Source organism: Engystomops pustulosus, chromosome 10 (genome assembly GCF_040894005.1).
Source record: "Engystomops pustulosus chromosome 10, aEngPut4.maternal, whole genome shotgun sequence".
NCBI classification, from domain to species: domain Eukaryota; kingdom Metazoa; phylum Chordata; class Amphibia; order Anura; family Leptodactylidae; genus Engystomops; species Engystomops pustulosus.
Window position 1 is genome coordinate 98,343,062 of NC_092420.1, and position 23,589 is coordinate 98,366,650.

At 41.6% G+C, this 23,589-nt stretch overlaps 1 protein-coding gene across 17 annotated transcripts in view; it reads left to right on the top strand.

Annotated features, from left to right (window-relative positions):
- SGIP1 (SH3GL interacting endocytic adaptor 1) overlaps window positions 1–23,589 on the top strand; it is a 61,976-nt gene that overhangs the window by 32,404 nt on the left and 5,983 nt on the right. For 4 of the 17 annotated variants that reach the window (XM_072127617.1, XM_072127619.1, XM_072127622.1 and 1 more), the window contains 8 exons: window positions 276–1,163; window positions 1,920–2,041; window positions 2,263–2,389; window positions 7,536–7,592; window positions 9,526–9,585; window positions 21,388–21,517; window positions 22,312–22,467; window positions 22,747–22,879. In XM_072127617.1, the coding sequence (XP_071983718.1) occupies window positions 276–1,163; window positions 1,920–2,041; window positions 2,263–2,389; window positions 7,536–7,592; window positions 9,526–9,585; window positions 21,388–21,517; window positions 22,312–22,467; window positions 22,747–22,879 (1,673 nt within the window). The remainder of the gene's footprint in view (window positions 1–275; window positions 1,164–1,919; window positions 2,042–2,262; window positions 2,390–7,535; window positions 7,593–9,525; window positions 9,586–21,387; window positions 21,518–22,311; window positions 22,468–22,746; window positions 22,880–23,589) is intronic. The other 13 variants (XM_072127623.1, XM_072127629.1, XM_072127631.1 and 10 more) reach the window with 7 other exon arrangements.

The following is a 23,589-nucleotide window of genomic DNA, read 5'->3' on the forward strand; positions in this document are numbered from 1 at the left end:
TATGGATTTAGAAGACTTCTTTTGGGGACCCATATGTATATACCGGATATAGTATTTAACGCAAACATGTTCCCCAAGATATGTCGCTTGTAACTTATTTCTCTAACTTTGATTGTTACTAAGGTCTTTGTCCTACCCAATGCTCTTAGACCCCCATAGAAGTGAACAGAGCAGATTGTATAGATAATAACTCTGTGGTCTGACAACCGCTTGATAGTTTTTTTGTTTTTTTTTTATTCATTATTCTGTATTTTATTTTTATCTATTCATTGTAGATCAAGGACTTGAGCAGAAAGAAAAAGTTGCCACAGAAGAACGACCTGCTTCTATCAGTGACGTGGACAGTATTTTCGGCCCCGTATTATCCCCCAGGTCTGTGGCTGTCAACTCGGAAGACAAGTGGATCAGATTTCATGACCATTCCCCAGAAAAGATGTGCCCAGCTACTCCGCCACTTCCTTCTTCTCCACGCCCCCCACGTTCTCCCCCTCCTCCTCGTTCACCTCCCCCTCGTTCACCTCCCCCTCCTCCTCGCTCACCACCTCCCCCTCTTTCTCCTCCTCCCCCTCTTTCACCCCCTCCCCCGCTTTCACCTCCTTCTCCTCCACCTCCTCGCTCACCACCTCCTCCTCTTTCTCCTGCTCCTCCTCTTTCTCCTGCTCCTCCTCTTTCTCCTGCTCCTCCTCTTTCTCCTGCTCCTCCTCTTTCTCCTGCTCCTCCTCTTTCTCCTGCTCCTCCTCTTTCTCCTGCTCCCCCTCTTTCTCCTGCTCCCCCTCTTTCTCCGGCTCCTCCTACTTCACCTCGTCCTTCTCCACCTCCTGCTTCTTCTTCACCCCAGCCGCCTTCTCCACCTCCACCTTCTACTCCACCTCCCACTCCGTCTACAACAGTTTCTGAATCTCCACCTCCTAAAGAACCAGACAGCCCCTGTGAACCGATGCCCACTGCGGAAATATGTCGAAATATACCGTCGCCACTAAACCTGGAAGAGGTCCACAAAAAAATTGCAGAACAGTCATTCCTTAAAGATGAAATATTAGAAACCACTTCATCGCCTAAGGATTTCGGCCTTGGGCAAAGAGCTACACCACCTCCACCTCCGCCACCTACGTACCGAGCTGTGGTTTCATCTCCAGGACCTGGCGGTGCAGGAAGTGCAAGTGGTAGGTTTTGTTGTTGCCAATTTAGATTGAGATAATTGTTACTGGGGTAACAATAAACTTATATTTTGCCTAGTGTGTATGTACATTAGGAGTAACACTGTTTCTGTTCATTTTGTACCAGTAATCTATATTTTCTAGCAGTTCTCATCTGTGCAGGCTGCATCTCCTAGTTTTTTTGTCCTCTCTGTGCTTGTTAGTGGAGATGTATCTGCTGTGAGTCACTGCTCCCCTCCTTTCTCCATAGAGTTTCTATGTCGTTTGACATCTTCTGTCTAGTTAGTAGCAGCAAGGAATTCAGCAGAGATTTCAAAGTGAAAAACATATTAGGAAGGAAGGGGATGAGAGCTAAATTAGATGATGAAGGAAGCATCCACTTAGGATCCAAGTTTAGTATACAAGTTTCTTATACAGGCGGTCCCCTACTCAAGAACACCTGACTTACAGACAACCTCTAGTTACAAACGGACCTCTGATAATTGGTAATTTACTGTACTTTAGCCCTAGATTACAATAAACAGCTATAACAGTTACTAAAGGTGTCTGCAATGAAGCTTTATTGTTAATTCTGGTTCTTATGACTATCCAGCATTTTTAAAATTGAATTGTCACAAAAAAAGATTAGTCTGGAGTTGCAATGATAAAATATACTGCCTGTACTCACTTCTACTCCTCATGTATGCAGAGTTATGTGAAAAGTTACTGACTACTTAAGCATTATTCATCAAACTTTCTTTGGTATTGTTTTTTTTCTTTAAGGAACATCATCACCTGCTCGGCCAGCAACTCCTCTAGCCACGTGCAGTACAACCCCACCACCACCACCTCCTCGTCCACCATCTAGACCTAAAGTACCTCCGGGGAAACCTGCAGTCACAGAAGTAAGTCATCCCCCTAGATTTAATTAAAGAGGATTTTAATGAATTAACATTAACAAGTTATTCATCTGTAATAATTGATAATCCATTAGTTAATGATAATGTGAATGTGATCCTAAAGAAGTGTTACATGACATGACCAATTGAACATTGCCAAGAACAACTATGTCCTCCCTCTTATGTGAAACATGTGCGTATAGATAACTTTGTTCCTCCTTCTACAGTCACGGCCGTTCAGTCCACCCGTCCATTCATCCAGCCCACCGCCCATCGCTCCCTTGGCACGAGCTGAGAGCACTTCATCTATTTCTTCAGCTACGTCCTTGAGTGCAGCCACCACACCGACAGTCGGTAAAGAGTTTTTGCTCTTCTTACAGATTTCATTTCCTTTCTCTCTGTGTTTATCTTTAGGAACAGAGCAGCAGCATTGTCTTGTGGTGCATAAATGATGTCTAGATTCAATGCATTAGACCTACTTAAATAATGGGGAGCAAGATGAAAATGGGGAGCATGTGAATATTATAATTTATGCAAATTATCAGACCAAATACGTAGTGCAATATGCAAATTCCCTGTTACATCTCAGCGTAGTCATATAATCTCATAGAGGGGATCATTAAGCCCTCATGACAACCCATCATAGACATAACCCCATGCTATTGTAACATGACGGGTTTAAGTTCCTGCTCCTGCAATCAAGCAGGGGCTGATTGAGTCCCTGGCTACTGGAGACATACCAGGATCTGGAGAGGATAGGATTGGTTTATACAGGCGGTCCCCTACTTAAGGACACCCGACTTACAGACAACCCATAGTTACAGACAGACCCCTCTGACCTCTGGTGACCTCTCTGGATGCTTTAATATAGTCCCAGATTGCAATAATCAGCTGTAAAGTGTCTGTAATGAAGCTTTATTGATAATCCTTGGTCCCAGTACAGCAAAAAATGTTTAAACTCCAATTGTCACTGGGGCCAAAATTTTTATTTGTCTGGATCTACAATTATAAAATATACAGTTTCGACTTACATACAAATTCAACTTAAGAACAAACCTCCGGACCCTATCTTGTACGTAACCCGGGAACTGCCTGTAATTATTTCTGCCTTCCTTTTTGAAGCCTACATATCACTCAATGGGAGCTATGTAAAGGCAAAAGGCAACAGCAATGCCCCCTAATGTCCCCAAATGACAGATATGATGGGTCCATGCAAGCTCAGATTGGCTCCGTCACTGAATAAATGTCTTCCTGTCTTCTTTGGCATATTATTTTTGGAAAAATATGAAAAAAATAATAATAATAATAAAACAATTACTAATACACTTTACCCATCATCCTATCTGTTAACCCAATCTATACAATATACCCAATCTATGATGTACCAAAAAGACTAAAACACCGCAAACCAATCAAGGAACTTTAGTTTTAGGGTCAATTTGGAAACTCCCAACAATAAAGAACTTGTAGATTGTATCTTGTAAACTAACCCTAAATATTTATCTAAAAATAAAGTTTCAAAAACAAAAATAAACCCTGCAAAAAAATATTGTGATAATCAGTAGGATATTGGGAAAATCTGGTCAAACCCTCATGTGCGAAATTGCCAAAGGTTTCTAGTCATTACAATCAGGTTTAAGGGGATAAAACAATATCTGCATATTTTATGAAAGCGCATTACAACTATTCTGTAATCAATGTCCTGCACTGACAATATATCTATAAAAATATACAAGTCTTGTGTAAGGTAAGAATTCCATCCTAACAACAACAAAAAAAGGAAAGGGGAAAAAATTACTATAATAAGTCTTTATTCAATGTGGAAGTTAAGTAAAAAGAGTCATAAAATTGATACATATCAGAAGAGACAGAAAAGAACAAACCAGGCAATATGTCCATCAATAAATAATTAATAATCCTTTTGTCACTTATTTTCCTTTTGGATTAGGACTGGATTCACACATGCAGTTTTAGCCTTTTATTATGCAATGCTTTGGTCAATGCCAGCAGATCATTCAAAAGCAAGGACTTGTACAGGATTTTATTTTTTGGCAATGGCAAAAGCTGCAACATATATTGTATTTTTCGGACTATAAGGCGCACAAAATATCCTTTGATTTTCTCGGAAATCAAAGGTGCGCCTTATAGTCCAGTGCCCCTTTTATATAAACCGTACTTACAGACAACAGCTGCCTTGTACTGTGTACATGACTGCCACCTGCTGGTCATCCATCCTTATATTCAGGTGCGCCTTCTAATCCGGTGCGCCTCATATATGAACCTAGATATTTTAACAGGCATTTATTGATGGCGCGCCTTATAATCTGGTGCACCTTATAAATGAACCTAGATATTTTAAAACTGATGGTGCGCCTTCTAATCCAGTGCGCCTTATATATGAACCTAGATATTTTAACAGGCATTTTATTGATGGTGCGCCTTATAATCCGGTGCACCTTATAGTCCGAAATATGATGGTACTGCATGTCGGATTCCATCCTTAAAGGAATAATAAAAATGTAATAATGTAACAAGAGTCCTCGCCACTTTAATTTCTATCTGCTTAGTAATGACTTACACCTCTACCTACCTGCCTGCGGACTTTGAAGTGCGGATGTCATCAGCACTGAGGCTTCAGGGATTTTAAGATGTTGCAAGAAGTTATTTCTTCTTATTCCAGAGTGCCCCTTTAAGGTGGTCTCGCACAGATGACATCCTGAGTTTTCTTTTTAGTTGGGTTTCTAACAACCCTATAAGTTTAGGTGTTTATCTCCAACCACCCAAGAACATAAGCAAACAAGAACTAGTTTTCAGTAATGATCTTTGGGGCGGGTCATGTTTTGTAAGGTTTCTACCACTGGAAACATTGTTGCTTGCCCTTTAACACAGCAACATCCATAGATATGTTTCCAGTACCGTGGCCTGGCCTGATTACATGGGAGGGTACGGATCATACTGCTGGACCTCAATGACAAAGCTCATCAACTTGTCCATCTTGAGTCATCCAGCAAGTGCCTTTGTCTTTAAAGCGGTATTTCAGTCACAACAAGGCAACTTTATCATCTTTGGAGTAGTGGGACCCTCATGGATGAAGAGAACAGAGCGTATTGTTCGCAATGCAGTGACAAGCAAAGCATTGGGATTACATGTAGTGACCAGACAACCACCAGGTTTTGCTGATCCATAAATTGGATGCCAATTTCTCCCCTATTCATAATGACTAGCTGATGGGTGGTATGTGCCCACTGATCAATAGAATGGGGGTCCCTCGAACTCCAGTGTGAATGTAGCATTGGGTCTCTTTGGCATTGCTGAGTACTGGTCTCGGTTATCTCCTGCATTATCACAGAGTGGCAATGCCCGTGCCCAATTTGCCAATCCGTTCTCTGGGGGTTAAGGGACATATGTACTTTTGATCAGTGGGGGTCCCAGCATTATACCTTTAACACTCTGTTGTCATTATAGAGGACCCCAAATTTTTTGATGTCCAACATGTTTGTACTTTTGAGTGAAAGCAGACAAAGGTCCAGTCTCCAGTGTGTAATGACTCTATATTAGTCTATGTGCCAAGGACAGGAGGGGCTTCAGCAAAGGCTCTTCACATATTGAGAAAGCCCCCGACCTACACTTGTATAAGATGTTATCATCTGTGATGAGCATTAGATAAATCCTTCAGTCGTCTTCCTCTGTCAAGTTGATGCAAATCCTATCAACTCGTTTCATATGTTTCCTGGATATTTGGATGTCTACCGATTATACCGCAGCTTCCTTTACAGCATTTCCGATTGTGCCTTATTAATGCGCTGTTTATCCTTTCCAGTTAGCGTGCTATGCGATTTCTACTGTTCATATGTAGAATTGCTGATGTTGTTTTATCTAAGCACAAGCCTGACATATTACAATCTACATATGGAATTCATCTACATAAAATTTTGAGTCACTTTACTTTACGTGTGAATTCTGAGTCACTGTATAAATACATGACATTACTTATCCTGTACTGATCCTGAGTTACATCCTGTATTATACCCCAGAGCTGCACTCACTATTCTGCTGCTGGTGCAGTCACTGTGTACATACATGACATTACTTATCCTGTACTGATCCTGAGTTACATCCTGTATTATACCCCAGAGCTGCACTCACTATTCTGCTGCTGGTGCAGTCACTGTGTACATACATGACATTACTTATCCTGTATTATACTCCAGAGCTGCACTCACTATTCTGCTGCTGGTGCAGTCACTGTGTACATATATGACATTACTTATCCTGTACTGATCCTGAGTTACATCCTGTATTATACCCCAGAGCTGCACTCACTATTCTGCTGCTGGTGCAGTCACTGTGTACATACATGACATTACTTATCCTGTACTGATCCTGAGTTACATCCTGTATTATACCCCAGAGCTGCACTCACTATTCTGCTGCTGGTGCAGTCACTGTGTACATACATGACATTAATTATCCTGTACTGATCCTGAGTTACATCCTGTATTATACTCCAGAGCTGCACTCACTATTCTGCTGCTGATGCAGTCACTGTGTACATACATGACATTACTTATCCTGTACTGATCCTGAGTTACATCCTGTATTATACTCCAGAGCTGCACTCACTATTCTGCTGCTGGTGCAGTCACTGTGTACATACATGACGCTACTTATCCTGTACTGATCCTGAGTTACATCCTGTATTATACTCCAGAGCTGCACTCACTATTCTGCTGCTGGTGCAGTCACTGTGTACATACATGACATTACTTATCCTGTACTGATCCTGAGTTACATCCTGTATTATACTCCAGAGCTGCACTCACTATTCTGCTGCTGGTGCAGTCACTGTGTCCATACATGACATTACTTATCCTGTACTGATCCTGAGTTACATCCTGTATTATACTCCAGAGCTGCACTCACTATTCTGCTGCTGGTGCAGTCACTGTGTACATACATGACATTACTTATCCTGTACTGATCCTGAGTTACATCCTGTATTATACTCCAGAGCTGCACTCACTATTCTGCTGCTGGTGCAGTCACTGTGTACATACATGACATTACTTATCCTGTACTGATCCTGAGTTACATCCTGTATTATACTCCAGAGCTGCACTCACTATTCTGCTGCTGGTGCAGTCACTGTACATACATGACATTACTTATCCTGTACTGATCCTGAGTTACATCCTGTATTACACCCCGGAAAGGAACTTAGAAATCTGCTCCTGACATCCAGTACATTTGTCAACACTGTTCTACATTATCAAAAATACCTAGAATGTATTATTTTGTTTTACGTTACTCAACTTTTTATGTAGATTCTATTCCTGTATGAAAATGTATTGATAAATTAGGATAACCTATGCAGTTGTTATACAGTCAATGTCGCTGCCGTCCTCTGTGATTGTTCGTAGTATGTTATCACTGATTTGCATGGCTTTGGCTTTTATTCTTTGTTTTCACTTATCCCTCGTTCTTTTGATCATGATATCAGAAGGCGATGCATTTGCTGACAAACGGGCCTCGTTTGACAGACGAGAGACGCCTGCAGGTACTGTACTATGGCCCGGCCCGCTTTGGTTTCTAGAGGTCTCAGAATGTGTGCAGTGATCTGTGGTAGATGCCTCATCTAGAACATGTGACTCCCCCGATATAACCTCAATACTGTGACCCAAAATAACCAGAGATTAAGATTAAAATTCCTTTAATTTGGTACTTTATAGTCTTATTACCGCAACAATATTGAAATATTTCAGGACTCACAAGAGGTATCACTGATTCATCACACTGGGCTACACGGCTTTCCTGTGGGAGTTTTTCTTTTGGGATTAGAAAAACATTGTTTTTTTTTTTACAATGCCGTGTCGTAATGCACCTTGGCTCTATGTTAATGAATGGGTCAAAATTGGGTCATACGGGCTTGTTTTGGACGTGGGCAAATAATATTTGATTATTATTCCAATCTGAAACCATGGAGACCTCTTAATTTTTAATATAATCTAAATAATATGATACTTAACAGTACACACTACAACAAAGACTTGTAATATTTACTAACATAGTACAGCGCCACCTGGTGTTCACAGCAAACAGCATGTACATGTCCACCTAATGAGCTGAGTGCTGGTGGACACACATGCTCAGTCGCACTCCTGCCAACCAGGTCTTTACATAGTGATCTTCTGTACCCTGCAGGCTGGCCAATAGAAATGGCTTCTTGTCCTGCTTGTCAGGAGAGGCGCAGAGACTCAGATTAGCACCAGCACCAAGGACACATAGAAATCAGATGACATTTTCGTTTTTACAACAGAAACGCACTGATTTATGGGACAACACCCTTAATTTGGAGCCTGGATATACTTTTATAACATAGGGAGAACTTTCAAGCTTCTGTTTTGATGACTTTATGAACATGCGCAGATTAAAGGAATTTTAACTGTAGTTGTCAGAGATTAGGTCATCAGATCTTACAGCAGGGTGGTGATATATTCGCTGAATATCAGCGACATCTGACGATTTTTCATCCATCTAATGTGTTCATTAGATGGATGCATGCTCAGGAAAGACGAGTGTGCATGTGTGTGGGCATTTGGAGGAATAGCTGCCTGGTTGCGTGGCATGCATAATGTCAAAGCCTCCTGCTGGTTCTTGTTCATTGCTCTTGCTCTATGTGAAATATTTCACTCCTCTCCCTATACGACGAGTCCTTGATACAACCTGGAGCCCGTCTCATTGCCCAGGGCTTAGCCGTGCTACAAATAATGTTCATTGCATGACAGTTTCTCACTTGCTTTATAGGAATATTCACATCCCAGCCAGAGATGCTATTTTGTCCTGCATTAGTGCCTGAGATGGCGCGTTAGTCCACTCCTCCCCTAAGATGAATCCTACCTCAATGACTCAAAATGCTGTGCCCCTGTAGGACTGTGTCACTTGATAACTTTTTATTACTATTTTCACTATTCTTAAATTTTAAGGTTCTCTTGGTTGCATTACCAATTACAACCTGTGGTGGTGCTCTATGCTGTGGTATTCTATATGTTGTTGTGGTTTTTTTGTTTTGTTTTTTGCAGTAATTCAGCTTGAGAAGGGTATGGTTCTCCTTGCAAAGATTCAGCGATGTAACTAGTCCTACATGCAGTAAAATTATGCAAATTGTCTCTCCTCTAGAAGGAAGAACAATGGGCCTCATTTATCAATAGTGAGGGAAACTGCATGAATGCACGGTTTTATTAGGATATTGCCTCTTGCAGGTGGTGGATATAACATGTGCAGGACAAAAATGACAATGAAGCATTACATGAGCAGTCACCCATCAAGAAGTGTATGAAAAAGGTTATTTCTCCCACCAGACATGTAGCACACATGGCTTGCAGTACCATCCCCCTCCCCATTTTTGTAGTTTTATCCTGCTCTGACTCTAATGTCCTTCTCTCTCCTCTCCCAAAACCTTTTCCGACCCGCTTCCAATCCTCTCCACACAGAGAATGAACAGCCTTCCCTCATTTGGTTTGACCGCGGAAAGTTTTATTTGACTTTTGAAGGTAAGTAGTACATGGCATACAAACCAATCTTGCCCCCTCTTTCCCTCCCACCCACCTACCTGCTGTGGCAGTTTCCGCCTGCATAGTGTAGATGCTGTCTAGCTGACCCTGCGCGGCTGCTAATGGGGCTGACGCAAGCTTTGCAGTCACAGCATGTGGATCTCTTTGGCTCGGCTAGTAAAGTCAAAGCTCACATTGCTGCTCCACTTTCCCCTTTCCCATACAGCATCTGGTCTGCATGTCTAATTAGTCATTTCTTAGCTCCATCTGAAATGCTATGACTTCTGCTTAGTAGACCCTGTACTACTCTGGTTCATTATGGAGATTCACAAAGGGAAATTTGCATACAAGGCTCTGTTCACATTTTGATTCAAAGTGACTAAATGGAGACCCCATTACGGTTCCCATTAAAAATGGTAAAAAACATAACTGTTCAGGATTGCTGTGCTACTTTGTCAGAGACCGTGACACCGTGATGGAAATCTGCTAAAGGTCTTTAATGGTCAGTGGGGTCCAGTGTTGTCCATCCAATGCTCATAGACAGTGGATGGGGCCAAAAGTAGATCACACAGTCCATTGTGCAGCAGCCACACAGGATCCGAGAGAGCCGAGTATGTATACGATGAATACAGATGTCTGCTTCTTGCTCTGTCACTTCCCACTGATCTCCTCATATAAATGACCTACGGTATCTTGTGAAAAGGGAATTAAATGTTTAATATTTAGATTTTTTTTTTTGATGAGGTCAGGCTGCCTCCCTGGCTCTTTGTGTTCAGTGCTTCCGATCCTGTATGTTTTGGAATGCCCATGTCACACATCCTGCTGATGTCTAATGAGTTTACCCCTGGTATAAGCAGGACTAAATCAAATCCAGTCCAGGGACTGGTTCAGCGGTTCCATACAAAGTGAACATGTTAATGGCACTTCCAATGTGATGGGACTGGAAGCATCGGACCCCAGGCGCCTCTGTCGGTACCATATATTGCCTGCCCTTAAGCATAAGTTATCTCCAAGGTAACAGACTACAAACGCACCCAGTTGTTCTCATCCCAAAGTCATACTTTCTTCTATCCGCTTTGCAAATAATTTGCTTTAAGTAACAATGTCCATATACATTATTTTTAACTATGTGATTCTGATTTTCTAATTTTACAACTCTTCCCTGGCAGACAAAATTAAAAAAATAAAAATAATCAAATCGCACAGGGATCACGAGAAGGCGCACAGATATGCGTGAGAGCTGTAAATGTTTTTAACAAAGGCTAATTGAAAAGTCATGATCAACTTTAGATGTGTACGGTAATTTATATTAATGTTGCTATGGTGGCTATAGAGGGACACTAACTTTTACAATACGCTCCAACACCAAAGCAACAATAGGGGCCCTGTCCCTTTAAACCACTTGGTCAGACCCTGAACTTCACAGCTCGGATTATAAGCGGACACTTTAGCTGCATTTACATGAACGTGTGATTTCTCTAGTCCTGTACCTCCGTGCTGTATGAATCCGTATACTGTAAATATGTGATAATTTCCATCCGTATGTGAACACATGTCACCATATCCATACCATATATCCGTAATAGAGTGGGCTGGCTGACACAATGCACTTTCCACTGGATACTGCATGTATATACAGCAGCATACAGTGCACAACTATATGCAACCCATACAGCTCAATTACAGTACGGCACAGTAAATTGATACCCATATTGGCCATTGAAATGAATGGGGCTGTATGCTACTACGTGTATACTGCCGTTTTCATATGTTCATGTGAATGCAGCTTAATACTGTGGTGCTCAGCAGTATAACAATAGAAATAGAAGCCATCACCTGGAGCATGAAGAAAACTGCGGCACTCACGATTAAGGCCTCATGCACACGACCATATAAATAGTCGTATAGAAGTCTGGCATATAGCCCCATGCATTCCAATGGGCAATACAGCCATCCATGTACATGGCCATATTTTCCATCCTACTGTGAGCCGGACGTTTAAAAATATAGATAATGTCCTATTTTCCACTGTATTTCCGTTCCGTACGACCCATAAAAGTGAATAGGAATGTATGAAATACGGGCTGCATAAGGCTGTATATACATGCAGTATCCAGAACCAGCGGGAGGTGCGTTCTGTCAGCCAGCCAAAATTTGCCAGCCCTCCGGATTTTATACGGATACTATGGAATACTTTGCCATACGATTTAAATGCGTTCCACACTTACGGCCAGAATACAGTTGCATATACAGAACAGAAAAGTCCATAAGGTTGTGTGCATGAGATCTAAAAGTTTATAATCTGTATTCAAAAGTCTTTCATAAAAAAAACAGCTGCCAATCGGGTGGAGTAGGAGCCGGGCGAATGCACCACGAGCAGCAGCCTGTTTCTCCTTATCCAAGTGCTCTGACCCCACCCCCCGTGCTCCTAGTCCCCACCCCCCGTGCTCCTAGTCCCCACCCCCCGTGCTCCTAGTCCCCACCCCCCGTGCTCCTAGTCCCCACCCCCCGTGCTCCTAGTCCCCACCCCCCGTGCTCCTAGTCCCCACCCCCCGTGCTCCTAGTCCCCACCCCCGTGCTCCTAGTCCCCACCCCCGTGCTCCTAGTCCCCACCCCCGTGCTCCTAGTCCCCACCCCCCGTGCTCCTAGTCCCCACCCCCCGTGCTCCTAGTCCCCACCCCCCGCGCTCCTAGTCCCCACCCCCGCGCTCCTAGTCCCCCCCACCCCCCCCCGCGCTCCTAGTACCCCCCACCCCCCCCCGCGCTCCTAGTACCCCACCCCCCCGCGCTCCTAGTCCCCCCCCACCCCCCCGCTCTCCTAGTCCCCCCCCACCCCCCCCCCCCCCCGCTCTCCTAGTCCCCCCCCACCCCCCCCCCCGCTCTCCTAGTCCCCCCCCCCCGCTCTCCTAGTCCCCACCCCCCCCGCGCTCTCCTAGTCCCCACCCCCCGCTCTCCTAGTCCCCACCCCCCGCTCTCCTAGTCCTCCCTCCCCCCCACTGCTCTCCTAGTCCCCACCCCCCCGCTCTCCTAGTCCCCCCCCCCCCCGCTCTCCTAGTCCCCACCCCCCCCGCTCTCCTCGTCCCCCCCCCCCCCCCCGCTCTCCTAGTCCTCCCTCCCCCCCTGCGCTCCTAGTCTCCCCCCCCCTCCCCCGCGCTCCTAGTCCCCACCCCCGCGCTCCTCCTGATCGGCAGCTGTTTTTTATTGCAGGGCTTTTGTATAAAGGTTATGGACGTTAAATAGTTGAGAACCAGAGTTTTCTAGCTTTTCATACTTCTTACGTTTATACTTTTACAATAAAGTCTATAATATATCCTATTGGAGAAAATATTTCTTTCTCCTTTTGTAGAACTCTCTTCCTGATCCCTCTCTTAAAGCAGCATCCACTCAGGAATTAATTTTAAATACATTGTTTGAGCAAAGTGGACTGAGGGTTAGTAAAATTGTGATTACATAGAAGTCTATGGAGAGGGGAGTGGGAGAGGATGGGCACCGACAGAAACTGCTGCAGCACAAATATATTAATATGTCTAACCTCAAGTGCTTTATGTACTGTGCATCCTTGAAGGTCAGTCCTTCTCTGTAATGCTCTATATGGTCCTCCTGACAAAAATGCATGCATTGTGTACTGGTAAAGAAGATGGACTGCTGCTTCCATGCAACCGGCTTTGCTGGATGTGATATCACATGGTCAATACTTCTATAGAAACAAAGGGGTTGTACATGCTTGTGTGCATGGAGCCAAACTGCAGCACCTGATGCAACCCATGCAGGTGCGGGACTGTGTTTTTGTATTCCTGAACAACCCTCTCAGGCCCCTTCACATGTAGAGTTTATTGTATTTTTAAACACAATTAAAGCTCCATCCCAATCACACATTGAGGCAACAATGTGTTTCCTGCATATTTACTAAAAGCTCAGGAAACGCAATGATCAGGGGTGGAGGGTTTCCATTGCATTTAAAAAACACAATGAAAACACTACATGTGAAGAAGGCCTGAACCAGTCTTCTGTGGCAGAGAAAAAATTGTTTTTCTATAATGTGTAATTAACTATTAAATCCTTTTTACATAATCCACAGTAGAAAGTAAATTTGGGGGAAAAAAGTCTGGTTATGAAATATAGGAGACATATAACTATTATAATACTGCCCCCTATGTACAAGAATATAACTACTATAATACTGCCCCCTATGTACAAGAATATAACTACTATAATACTGCCCCCTATGTACAAGAATATAACTACTATAATACTGCCACCTATGTACAAGAATATAACTACTATAATACTGCCCCCTATGTACAAGAATATAACTACTATAATACTGCCCCCTATGTACAAGAATATAACTACTATAATACTGCCCCTATGTACAAGAATATAACTACTATAATACTGCTCCCTATGTACAGGAATATAACTACTATAATACTGCCCCCTATGTACAGGAATATAACTACTAAAATACTGCCCCCTATGTACAGGAATATAACTACTATAATACTGCCTCCTATGTACAGGAATATAACTACTATAATACTGCCCCCTATGTACAGGAATATAACTGCTATAATACTGCCCCCTATGTACAAGAATATAACTACTATAATACTGCTCCTATGTACAAGAATATAACTACTATAATACTGCCCCCTATGTACAAGAATATAACTACTATAATACTGCCCCCCTATGTACAAGAATATAACTACTATAATACTGCCCCCTATGTACAGGAATATAACTACTATAATACTGCCCCCTATGTACAGGAATATAACTACTATAATACTGCCCCCTACGTACAAGAATATAACTACTATAATACTGCTCCCTATGTACAGGGATATAACTACTATAATACTGCCCCCTATGTACAAGAATATAACTACTATAATACTGCCCCCTATGTACAAGAATATAACTACTATAATACTGCCCCCTATGTACAGGAATATAACTACTATAATACTGCTCCCTATGTACAGGAATATAACTACTATAATACTGCTCCCTATGTACAAGAATATAACTACTATAATACTGCCCCCTATGTACAGGGATATAACTACTATAATACTGCCCCCTATGTACAGGAATATAACTACTATAATACTGCCCTCTATGTACAGGAATATAACTACTATAATACTGCCCCCTATGTACAGGAATATAACTACTATAATACTGCCCCCTATGTACAAGAATATAACTACTATAATACTGCCCCCTATGTACAGGAATATAACTACTATAATACTGCCCCCTATGTACAAGAATATAACTACTATAATACTGCCCCCTATGTACAGGAATATAACTACTATAATACTGCCCCCTATGTACAAGAATATAACTACTATAATACTGCTCCCTATGTACAGGAATATAACTACTATAATACTGCCCCCTATGTACAGGAATATAACTACTATAATACTGCCCCCTATGTACAGGAATATAACTACTATAATACTGCTCCCTATGTACAAGAATATAACTACTATAATACTGCCCCCTATGTACAAGAATATAACTACTATAATACTGCCCCCTATGTACAGGAATATAACTACTATAATACTGCCCCCTATGTACAAGAATATAACTACTATAATACTGCCCCCTATGTACAGGAATATAACTACTATAATACTGCCCCCTATGTACAGGAATATAACTACTATAATACTGCTCCCTATGTACAAGAATATAACTACTATAATACTGCCCCCTATGTACAAGAATATAACTACTATAATACTGCCCCCTATGTACAGGAATATAACTACTATAATACTGCCCCCTATGTACAAGAATATAACTACTATAATACTGCCCCCTATGTACAGGAATATAACTACTATAATACTGCCCCCTATGTACAAGAATATAACTACTATAATACTGCTCCAATGATCAGCTACTATAGTACTGATCATTTACAATTGATAATCAATTCTTTAAATGTTTCCTTTGGAAATTGTAATTCTAAAAACAAAGTGAGAAGGAAACAATTAGAAATTATTTGCTCCCTGTAGATGTTTGCTGGATCCTCCGCTGATATTTTCAGCCTCACATACACAGTTTATATAGTGTTGCGGTGCAATGTCTCAGGAATGCTGTGAATCGCTGTGGACCTCATGCTAGGCGCTATTTTTGCTGCCAGGCTCGCGTGTTATGATCATGTAGGCTGCGCTTCTCAGATCTCGTTTGTTCCTGCATAAAAACATTGAATTATACATAACTATAACACAAAGGCCTTTCCTGCCGCCCTCAATGAGTAATGACACATTCACAGGAAGCCATTGAAATTTACCAAGGCGCAGACTGAAGAAGAAATTCTCTAGCCGAGGGAGTTTACAGGAAGAATTCTGTTTTCTTAAAGGGAAATTTTACAAGGTTTTATTGTCCTCCTTTCTAAAAATCAACTTTTAAAATTATGCTAACAAGCCTGGAGGGCTCCTGGGGGTGTTATCAGAGCCTCTCTCTGGTGCAGCTTCACAGGCTGTATGACTGTCTCCCCCTGCTCCCTCAGCACTTCACTCCCCTCTCCCCCCATATAGCAAGAAGGGGTAAGTGCTCCTGCACAGTGTAACAACCTTCAAATCAGCAGCATGGAAGGGCTCTGGTAACACCCCCAGGCTCATTAGCATGATTTTAAAAGAAAGGAGGCCATGGATAACGGATATATAAGAAGATTAGCGCAGTCACAGGGCCTGGAGTAAGTGTTCCTGGATTATTACAATGGTATTTTTTTGTTGTTTTTTTTTTTTTTTCTTTATGGTTTTTTCAAAATTTCCGCAGGGGTCACCTAAGGGGCAAAAAATTAGCCATATTTTAGTTTTAGGCAGCGCCGGTTCTAGACAAAGTGAGGCCCTGGGCAAAACTAAAAGTGGGGCCCCAAAATAAAACTATTTTATGACCAGTCACAGTCAGTAAGAGGCTCCTTTAGTGGTTAGCACTACAGCCTTGCAGCGCTGGTCAACATCTGCAAAGAGTTTGTTCTCTCTGTGTCTGCGTGGGTTTCCTCCGGGTCCTCCGGTTTACTCCCACACTCCAAAAAATTACTGGTAGGTTGATTAGACTGTGAGGCCTATTGGGAAGAGTGACCAATATTTTCTGAAAGCAGACACTTGCCCCATTTTCAAAATTGCATCAAAGAGTTTATAGACATTGGCGCCTTCATGCAATTTTGATTCGAACTGAAACATTTTACAAAAAAAATACGGCAAAAAATGTGCTCCAAACAGAAAATATTTACCTTCACATCTCCTAAATGTAATAGATGGACATTTGTAGAGTTCATGTCCAATATTGATATGTTCACATAAATGAATCCACATAATATCACTAAAATTGTTATAACTAGATATCTGCTTTTCAGCAAGAAACTTTAAGACAGTCACAACCTGCAAAATATATCAATAAAACAGAATAAAAAGTAAAGGCGCCATAAAACCTATAGAATTTTGAAAGCAGACAACCAGGCGATGCATTTGGCAATTAACATTCAAAATTTCCTCTAAAATATTTACAAATCCAGATACTTATATAAAGAAAATGTACTTTCCTAAACCAGTAAGATGTGAGGAGATCATACAGACCCCACATCCACACAATAACAGATCCCTCCGCGCTTCATAAGAATCTGAGTGAGCACGTCATAACATGGGAGTAAGTAATGGAGGATGGTGGGAAATAAAAAGATTTTTTCCTGAACATGTGGGTGTATTTGGTGTTACATATAACTTTGTGAACATGTTCTGGTTGCGGTGTTAATATATAATAGCGACATTAGGCGAAGAGGATCGAATGTTCATCGTATCAGTCAATTTTCGCAACAAAATTGACTCACAAAATAAAAGGCAATAAGAGAGAAAGTGTGTTTTTAGATAGTTCTGCATAGAGAAGGGTTAAAAACATGTATATTTCCATTATCTGTGAGGAGCAGCAGCTCCTGTGTGCAGCATATTCTCCCTGTAGCCTGATGGCTAAGAATCTGGAGGGGGCTACACTTCAGGGGGCTGTATCTCTGGCTCTGTGACACATAGAACCTCACTTCTTTTTTCCTATTAAAGAAGAGAGTCTCCTCCTATTAATATATATTTGTGTTTCTAAGTTTTAGGAAAATGGAGATATTAACTGTTAAACTGCCGTTGGGAGTGATTTTTATATATAAAAATGGCACCTGATATTCTCACTTTAAACCTGAATATCTCTGGATCCCTGGCACCTAGAAACACAATTCAAGATTCATTTGAAAGAAGAGATTCTCCCCTTTCTCCCAGGGGCCCTGGGCAATTGCCACCTTTGCCTACCCATAGCGCTGGCCCTGGTTTTAGGGGTACAGTATATGACTGTACTAATAAAAGCTAGCTGACTTTTTTTATGCATGTTTTTTTTTTGCAAAACTATTCTAAACAAATATATATTTATAAATACCAACATCTACAGATTGCAGTAAAAGTGACATATACATTATTGTGTCTGTGCTCACCAAAGCTGTGGCCAGGGATGACACACATAGCTACGTGATCTATACTGGTAAGGACCAAACCTTTCTTAGCATGCCATATGCATCCTCTAGAACGTATGGGATGCAGCCAGCATCTTACCTGCATCTTATCCGTCCACAATCCCTTGAATGTGTTTGGACTTTATTCACACTTGCATTTTGGCTCCTGTTTTGTCTATTATACATTTTTCTGAAGTCCAGTTCATTGTTGGTTGGGTAGATTATGAATTGGACAATTGGTGCAAAAGTAGAAGTCCGGTTATGGTGAGGATTTTCCCTGTGGATTTTACACTTTACGCTGGAAAATCTTCATGAAAAAAATAAGGGTTTTGCATTTGCAGATTTTGTCCCCTGTAAGCTTTTCTTTAGAGGGATTGGCTGAGAATAGAAAACAAATGGATTATACTTAGGATAGGGCATCAATTTCAGATCAGTAGGGGTTCAGCACCCCACATCGGCGCACGAAAGCAGCCCACGCCAAACACTGTGTAGTGGCCATACTGGGGAACTGCAGCTTGGCTTGCATTCCGCTGAGCTTCAATACTACAAAGACGGCAGCTCTCTCTACTTCTAGTTTTTCGCTATACAAAACCAATGTCTGTGGCAGCTGTGCCATCAGATCTGATCTAAATCCCCATTGATGATCTGATGATCAATATCTCTTTGTTTTCCAGTCTTTAAACATACTCTCCCAGGGAAGCAAATAACACTTTATTATGGTTTTTTTTCTTTGTTATTTGTCCAATCCATCAAGAAAAACAGTATATTTTCTTAAAAAAAATGCAAATGTGAACTCAGCCTTACACTTACGCTGTGCCTTGATCAGTTTGTGCTGCATAGCCATATCGATACACATGGAGCCCAAAAGACGTTTCATGCGATTATTAATGGTCTTTCTCTGTTACTAAGCATGCAATCAGAGGAGGCTTGTTGGTAGATGTGGCAAAACTTCTCATTCCACTGTATTGAGAAAAAAAAAACATATTTTTTTGTGTTTGGTTTACCCGTACAGATCAGCTGTTCTTAAGGGTCACACTTCTTTTTAGAAGAGCAACAGCTTTGTCACTAATGTGGTATTTCCTTAACTCAAGGGGCATCTTCTAAACTACCTTAGGCTGATGCCACACATGGCGTTTTCAGTCCGTTTTTGGCCGTTTTTGTCCATTTTTCTCTATCTTAATAGATAATAGATTTGGATAAGCATCCAAATGCATGGTAAATGGTCAAAAACGGACTGAAAACGTTAAAAATGGACCAAAAACGCCATGTGTAGCATCACCATTGTACTCATTGAAAGGATGAGGGTTGGGGCAGTGTACAGTAGGGCTGATCACTGGGCGCTGTATAGTAGTACTGTGGAGATCCTGATACACATCATATAATCTTACACAGCACATCCAGCTATTCCAGCAGTCTTTCCCAACACTAACCCTGGTCTTTGGGGTCTTACTTGGCATTGGTGATTTCTCTGTATCAGACCTTTGATCTTTAGGAGCCATATGTATCAGCCGTATTTAGCCTTGTTACCTTCCTTTATTACTGTTATACTATCACAAGATCAGATGTTGTCATAGGCCGGTGGTCTTATTGTAAAATCCACTCATCATCTTCCTCCTTGTCCCCTCCTCATCTGATTTTTCTTTTTTTTTTTAGTTTTCCTTTTTAGGCTGCAAAGCAACATCTGTTTAGTCCAAATGAATGTGATAAAGTAATTGTGGTCCAGTTTGGAACAGAATCCACAATGCTACATACCTTTTTCTCAATGGAAAATAAATGTTACATTGGTATTTTAAGACAACTAATTGATACTTTGCTTAATAATAATAATAATTCTTTATTTATACAGCGCACACAGATTCCGCAGCGCTGCACAGAGTTTGCCAAATCAGTCCCTTTCCCCATGAGGCTCACAATCTAATCAACCTACCGTTATGTTTTTGGAGTGTGGGTGGAAACCGGAGGACTCGGGGGGGAAACCCACACAAACACAGAGAGAACATACAAACTCTTTGCAGATGTTGACCTGGGTGGGAATTAAACCCAGGACCCCAGCGCTGCAAGGCAGAAGTGCTACTCGCCCAGCCACCTTTTGTTATGCACCTAGCTATTTTTTGTAAGCCATTATGAAGTGCAGCAATTAATGCTCAAAATATTTCTATCCTTTGCTACAAAAGTGACACAGATCCCTGTGAAAGAAAATTATAATTCCCCATTTCACCAGCATATCCACCTCCAGAACTTTTTTGCAGTTGCTCCCTCTACTCCGGCTTATCAAACCTATATGACGTCTATAAAATAGTTTTTCAACTTGCAAGTGGTCTCAGTAGAGAAGTAAATAGGTTCATCCCAGGTGGTCGAGAGTAAGAGTAGGGGGATGTTTGTATGTGAACTATTTGGGACCTAAGTGAACACCTGTGATATGTCCGTAACAATGGCACAAAAATTTGTAAGCTCTATTTTCTTTAAAGCAAAAGGGAAACTGTCATGCAATTGTAACTTACAGATAAGCAGTGCTTATATTATTCCAAATTATGCTAAAGACAAGTAACCAGCCGCAACGTCTGTCCGAATTCTGCATGTCGCTGGAAAATATTTCATTGTATTCTTTGGTGTAATCTACACACAACATTTCATCCAACAATACCACCCCTATGCATAGGCAATGCCTGGTGTTGTGGCTCCGATGCAATACCAGATACAACCTGTGGGACAGGTGGGGCGCTATGTCTGTAAGAAAGTAGCTGTTTTTCTAATCTCTGACAACCCTTCACTTCCACAACTTTCTCTATAGTTCACTATTTACAAAATCTTTACGTGCTGCTTGTGAATAAATTACATCCAGTTTAATATTCTAATATCACATCTAATATTTCTCACAGCTGAGTGTTTGTTTTAGTAATGTTCAGTTCCAGCTCAGCTCTTTGTAAGCTGGTCAAGTTGATACATTTTACCTGCACTGATACATTGTGTATCTGGAGGGAAGGGAGTTTGTGTCAGATTTTTACTTCCTTACTGAGGATTTTTTAGGCTAAAAACATTTGTCACAAAATTTCACTGACAGCCAGCAGAGATCTTGTAAATCGGTTGAAATGTAAAATCCTGATTAATGCATTTGTAACACCCCTTTGATTTCTAACCTTGCAAAAGAATATTTTTGATTTTGCATTACTTGCGTTGCTTTGTGTTGTGTAGTGTTTATGTTGCAGAACTTGTGCTTTCTTGTCTTGTATGTATTGTGTGTCTTGCTGACAACGTGATATTCTTACACACATAACAAGAGATCAGCTGCCCCTTGTCTTGCAGGATCTTCTCGAGGACCAAGCCCCCTAACTATGGGGGCTCAGGATACCCTGCCAGTGGCAGCCGCCTTCACAGAGACGGTCAACGCTTACTTCAAAGGGGCTGATACCAATAAGTGAGTATATCGGTGTAACACGACTCGGCCCACTGCAGGGATCGGATGACACAGGTCTCTGCCAAAACTGTAACCAGACCTCCGCTGCTTTACTCTTTCCATTTGGGTCATAATGGTCAAAAGGGCAGAGAGATGTATCAGTGTCTGAGCAGAAAAGATGTGGAAGGTGATAGTGTGGCTTTATCCAGGGGGTTTTCACTACTTGGATGTACTTGGCGCTGTTCGCTTCCTTTATTGCTTGTAAGTAAATCTGCCAGGCTGTTATCAGCTATGTACAAGTCATGGCAAATAGGAAGACAAAGAAGTTCTCGGTCTTTGATAGATGTCCTCTAGCCAGAAGCAATGGTGTGCACTGGATAGATCATAAATGTTAGAACACTAGAGACCCCCAAGGGTACCAAAACCCCTCCCATATCTAGAACTGATGAAAATAGCGCTCCATTTCATTTCCATAGACTTTGGATGCAGTGGAAGGGAACCAGGGTCCCCAATTCCGCTTATAGTTGACAAAAGCATTAGGGTGGAATATCCATATCAAGGTGTATTTGTGCAGTTCATGTGAATTTGAAAATGTAGAAAATTCCACACTAAACCACAAATTGAACTTAGAAAATTGAATGGAATTTAGCTGTGCACAGATAGGGTTCTGTTTTTGGAAGAAAGCAGCTATTTTAAATCGTGAACACTCTTTGTAATATCTTCCCTTCATACAATCCTATATTACAACCAAATTTGTGATGTTTTGTCTAATAAAGCAGCAGTGAGATGTTCGGTAACATCTATTTGTGTTTCAGGTTGATAGTGAAGATCACAGGAGAGATGGTCCTGTCATTCCCCGCTGGAATCACCCGTCATTTCTCCAATAACCCAGCACCAGCCGCACTGACTTTCCGCATCACAAACTACAGCCGGTTAGAACATGTTCTGCCAAACCCGCAGCTCCTCTGCTGGTCAGTATCCGTTTATGGGGACGGCTACTATTGAAAAATGGGGTGCACAAACTTTTATTGTAAATAAGGTTGTTTCTGCAGCGCAAACCTGCAAACCCCAAGAGTCTGTGTGATTTTGGCAACCACATCAGAAAATAATTTGCAACATGAAACTTTTAATGACCTTCATGTGACCAAATGGAGGATTAGTTTACACTTGTATATGTGGTTTAAATAGAAGTTATGTGCACCTTTGCATTGTGGGCATCTATATAAACTCTTTTCTTTCTTTGATCACAGCGACAACACTCAGTCCGCTCCTAACGCAAAAGAATTCTGGGTCAACATGCCAAACCTGATGACGCATTTGAAGAAAGTCTCAGAACAAAAGCCACAAGCAACATATTATAATGTAGATATGTTGAAATATCAGGTAATAGGAATTACTCATTTACAGCATTTTATGGCTTACATGTTAAATTACATGTAAATGCATTACTTTAGTTTATCCATTATCAATCCAACCCTGAGTACCCTTATTTACAGCTTGCATTAAACTTCAGAGTTGCACTCTCTATTCTGCTGTTATCTACGTGGTGACGCCAGCAAAATAGTGAGTGCAGTCCCAGAGTATACAAGATGTAACTCAGGATTGGTACAGAATAAGTAATGTCATGTATGTACACAGTGACTGCACCAGCAGCAGAATAGTGAGTGCAGCTCTGGGTATAATACAGGATGTAACTCAGGATCAGTACAGGATAAGTAATGTCATTTATGTACACAGTGACTGATCCAGCAGCAGAATAGTGAGTGCAGCTCTGGAGTATAATACAGGATGTAACTCAGGATCAGTACAGGACAAGTAATGTCATGTATGTACACAGTGACTGCACCAGCAGCAGAATAGTGAGTGCAGCTCTGGAGTATAATACAGGATGTAACTCAGGATCAGTACAGGATAAGTAATGTCATGTATGTACACAGTGACTGCACCAGCAGCAGAATAGTGAGTGCAGCTCTAGGGTATAATACAGGATGTAACTCAGGATCAGTACAGGATCAGTAATGTCATGTATGTACACAGTGACTGCACCAGCAGCAGAATAGTGAGTGCAGCTCTGGGGTATAATACAGGATGTA